Source organism: Tursiops truncatus, chromosome 2 (genome assembly GCF_011762595.2).
Source record: "Tursiops truncatus isolate mTurTru1 chromosome 2, mTurTru1.mat.Y, whole genome shotgun sequence".
NCBI classification, from domain to species: domain Eukaryota; kingdom Metazoa; phylum Chordata; class Mammalia; order Artiodactyla; family Delphinidae; genus Tursiops; species Tursiops truncatus.
Genome location: NC_047035.1, coordinates 75,235,153 through 75,240,109, shown reverse-complemented (window position 1 = coordinate 75,240,109; position 4,957 = coordinate 75,235,153). Strand labels below are relative to the sequence as shown.

At 37.6% G+C, this 4,957-nt stretch overlaps 1 gene segment (V, D, J or C); it reads left to right on the top strand.

The window, feature by feature from the left end:
• Positions 1 to 2,736: 2,736 nt before the first annotated feature.
• On the top strand, positions 2,737 to 3,303 carry LOC141277808 (T cell receptor alpha variable 2-like). The segment is given in 2 exon segments: positions 2,737 to 2,800; positions 3,008 to 3,303. Coding segments are annotated over 2 exon segments (360 nt in total).
• The last annotated feature ends 1,654 nt before the right edge of the window (positions 3,304 to 4,957 follow it).

Below are 4,957 nucleotides of genomic sequence, written 5' to 3'. Positions count from 1 at the left end.
TTTGAGAATTCTTTCTGACATATAGCATCGAATCCTCACTACCTACCTCTTCTGGAGAGTCTGTGAGCTACTTAATATCTTTTAATTTTTCTGCATAAACTAGCCAGAGTAGATTTTATTGAATTGCATCTGAAAATATGACTGATTAAAGGAAGATCTTGATAAAGCATATTGCGTTATAAAGCTAAGATGATAAAAACAGTATGGTAGTGTTACAGAAACAACTGTATCAATGAAACAAAATATAAAACTCAAGAAGAGACCAAGTTCCTAGGTAACATTATATGTAATAAAGACTGTACCACAGATCGGTGGGGGAAAGGTGGATTATTTTGTAGATACTGCTGGGAAGACTGTTCTGCTCTATGGAGAAATATAAAGTTGCATTTCCTCTTACACCATATATACATGCAGATTTCAGATGAATTAAAACCTACATGTAAAAGAAAAACCTATAAAGATAACAAAATACAATGCAGGAAATTATGTTTATGGCCTTGGAGTAGGGAATGATTTCTAAGTCAAAATTCCAAAACTCAAATCATAAAGTAAAAAAAAAAAGATATCTTTGACCCCCATCAAAATGAAGTATTTCCATTCAAAAAGGACACCATAGACAAAGTTAACACATTAGGGGTATACTAGAAGAAGGTATTTGTGATGTTGAACACTTCAAGGAATCAATGTATGAGAACTCCTGAAATTTACTGAGAAAAAGACTGGGGACCTAATTTTAAAATGCACAAATCATTTGAACAGGTAATATTGAAAAGGAAAACACAAATAGCTCAATTTCACCAAACGAGTAATACAAGTTAAAATGAGACTCCACACTCAGCATATTGGTAAAATTTAGACAGTTTTATAATTTTGATAACACCAAATGCTGTTGAGGATTTGGAGAGACTGGACTGCTCAAGCATTTTTGGTAGAAGTTGTATGTGATTATCACTACTTTGAGTGATTAGTGAAATTGAGTATGTATATACACTATAATTGGACATATCCCAAAGAAGTTCTTACATAGTTAATAAGTGGAAATATAGAAATATGTTTATTGCTGTGTTGATGGGAGTTAGAGGCATCCTATGAGTCCCTCACTAGGGGGTTGGATAGGTAAATGTGGGGGAAGCACATGGTAAAATATTTTGCAGTAGTTGGAAACTGTGAGCCAGAAGTACATACCCAGTAATCAAAAAAGAGTTTTAAATTATCTATAGCTGTAGACCACTTGGCTTCAGGATGAAGCTGCCTAAACACTTAGCTTACTTGTATAATTGTATTTCCTTTGTGTTTCCTTTTGTGTTTCAATTGTCAGAAATTTCAGAGCTCAAATTAATCCCAGTAGCCATATTAGTTTTTCTACTAAATGAATCTGTGTCCACTGTCTTTGATTCCTCCATCCTAATTTTACAGCCATATTGGAATTTTGTATTTTATTTGGAAACTTTTTTTTCTGGGGAAACTTTTTCTGGGGAAACTTTAAAAAATTTATATGTAAATAAAAAGTCACTGTTGGACCTTAATGATCATCTTATTATTATTAAGGAATCTCCCAGTAAAAAAAGAAAAAAAATATTAGGGAAGAAACGAATTTCTCCTGACCTGGGATACTATTTTAAAAAGACAGAAAAGGAAATGAATAAAGCAACCATCTTAGGATGAGGAAAAGAAATATTTCACTCTATGGAAGTGTGTTTTAAATAAATCACTCATCTGAATGAAGAACATCTTTTGTTAATCAGAAGGCTTTCCAGGAAGGTGGTTATTTCCTTTGTATAGACTTCATATCCCTATGGAAACTGAATAAGGAAGAGGAATTTGAACAAAAGCAAATGGCAAAAACTCTCTTCAGGATGTGAGAAGCTATGAAGACTGTCTCAGAGGCTGCTTGGGGATATGATTTCCCATCAGTTCCCATGTTGCCCACTAGGTGGTGGTGGTGCACATAAAAACTCTACTGTATACACCATGAATTGCCATAAACCTTGTTTACTCTTCTTTTTCAAACAAAATCCCAAGAAAATCTGTATAAAAGCCTCAGGCAGAAGTATGAAGCCCTCAATAATAACACAGGGGACAGTCTCAGGCTATAAGATGAGGATAGGTACCATCCAAAAGAGATCATCTCCAAATGCAATTTTGGGTCTTCCTTGACCCAGTTTCTTTTGGTTACAGAAAAATACAAGGGAGATTTTCTTTCTATACTTATTCCAGAGATCACCTTGGATGAAAGGAGTCAAATTTTGATAAATATCATAATTTACATCGTAATTTTTGTGCCTTAAAAAAACCTATTGCTCATCTACCACAATTACTATAATTTCATGATCATTATTTTTAACATGTTATCATATCATTATAGCACACGTGATAAGTTCAGCATACCTTTTGTGTGAATCTATCACTTTAGTTTGAATGATGAAGCAGTCTCCCAACCATTGTGAGACTCCTTCTGACACCACTAAGGAAGGAAGAGAGCTCTTAAATGATTAATTCATTCTTAAATGCGCAGCTGTGGTGACCTCTGAAAGGATACATTCCTTTTTAAGACTACCTTCTCAAAACAAAGTCATTATTATGTAGCCTCAGGACTGTAGTCACTCTTCTTCAGTTCACAGATTCTGGCTGATGATGTCATGACACAGAAGAAAATGCAAAACAGGCAGCCTTACATCAGCTTCCTGGTGAGCATCACACTTGTGGCTGAGGCCTGAGACCAGCTGCGTTTTGGCCATGGCTTTGCAGAGCGTTCTGGAAGCACTGTGGCTGGAGCTCCTCCTCAGCTCTCTCTGGAATGGTGAGTAGGCTCCTGCATCATCTGGTCTTGGAAAAGTGTTTGCCATTGTTTTAAAACTTGGACTCATTAAAAAAAAAAAAAGAAAAAACTTGGACTCATTAAAAAAATGAAACAGCCAAATTCATTAATACCTACTGTACCTAAGGGGCAATCAATAAACCAAATAGCAGTGTAAAAGTCACAACGTTTTTTTTTTATTTCCTGTAGTTGCAGAGAGCAAGGACCGAGTACTTCAGCCTTCCACTGTGGTCTCTTCGGAGGGTGCTCTGGCAGAAATCTCCTGTAATCACTCTATATCCAATGCTTACAACTTCTTCTGGTACCTTCACTTCCCAGGATGTGCACCAAGACTCCTTGTTAAGGGCTCAAGGCCTTCTCAGCAGGGACGGTACAACATGACATATGAGCGGTTCTCTTCATCACTGCTTATCCTCCAGGTGCAGATGGCAGATGCAGCCATTTACTACTGTGCTCTGGAGGACACAGAGGCAGGAAATCCATGAAGTGCTGAACAGAAACAAGGAGAGATCACAGCCTTTGCAGGAGGTGGAAAAAAGATGAGCAATAACTGTTCACCCCACCACCCCCAATTCAACGTTCTCCAAGCTTTTCCATTTGGCACTATCAGAAAAAACATTTGAGTCCAGACACACTATATATTAGTAAAGGTACATAGGGAAATATGTTTTTAAAGAGTGTTTCATTAATGGTCTATAAATTCATGTTTTAAATAGTTTACTTTTTTAAAAAATAAATTTATTTATTTTATTATTTTATTTATTGTTTCTGGCTGCGTTGGGTCTTCGTTGCTGTGCGTGGGCTTTTCTCTGGTTGCGGCGAGCGGGGGCTACTCTTCATTGCAATTCGCGGGCTTCTCATTGCAGTGATTTCCCTTGTTGTGGAGCACGGGCTCTAGGCGCACTGGCTTCAGTAGTTGTGGCACACGGGCTCAGTAGTTGTGGCTCGCGGGCTCTAGAGCGCAGGCTCAGTAGCTGAGGCGCACGGCCTTAGTGGCTCCGCAGCATGTGAGATCTTCCCGGACCAGGGATCGAACCCGTGTCCCCTGCACTGGCAGGCGGATTCTCAACCACTGCACCACCAGGGAAGCCCTTAAATAGTTTCTTGTTAATTGAAACACTTTTGATCCATTTCTTTTGAAATCTGATTGAATTATTTTTGCTTTCCCTCATAAAATGGCTGATGATGAACTTGTGATAGGAGGAAGAGTCATGTCCACTCTGCCATTTTCTTCTTGCTTTCTGTGTTTGCATTTTAATTATCTGCCAGCTTCACTCTCTTTGCAGGAATCTTTTCAAGACGTGTATCCACTTTATAAAGGGTACTTTAGTTAACACTGGATAATATAGTAAGCTGAAAGCGAATGAATGAGTGAGTGGCTACTGCCAACAGCCCTGAGTTTGGAAGCTCAATCCTTCCCTCAGGATATTTTACTTATTATAATCTAATATATAGGCCCCGTGAGGATGTCAGTGACAATTGGTATATGAAATATTAGTAAAATTCAATCTCCTTCCAAATTTTTAAGCTAAAATAAAATACAACTGGAAGTTGTAATATATTCTTCCCATATCCTTGTTACTTTGTCTTTTTACCCAGACCTGTCCCTCCCACTTTAGAAACCAAGGTCCTAGGATAGATTAGTGATTCCCAAACTTTTTAAAATCCTAAGTCTCTGGAGTTTTGTTCAAAAAAATAGATTGTTTCCTACATTCTACATGAACTGAATCAGAGTTTTCAGGAGTGGGGTCCTGAAGTCTGTATTTTCCATAAATGTCTCCCTGGTGATTCTGATGTTCAGTCAGATTTGATGTGGGAAACCAAGAGTCTGGACTCCAGATCTTGAGGCTTTAGCCACTATTCTTTACTTTTAGTAACATCCAAATGTCTCCACTGTATACACATATAAATTGGTATATGTTTGTACAACTTCTTTAGGCATATTCTATTTTGGATTATTGCTTGTTTAGCAGTGTATTAGTCTTACCTTTTAACCAAATGAAATATTTGAAAAGACGAAGCATGTGTGCATTTTCTTCATGAGTTCTGCATGGTGCCGTGTGTATTGTTGTTGCTCCATAAACAGTGAATAAGCATGTGGCCCCCTCATTGTTTTGGCAAGCAAGAAAAGAGACAGAA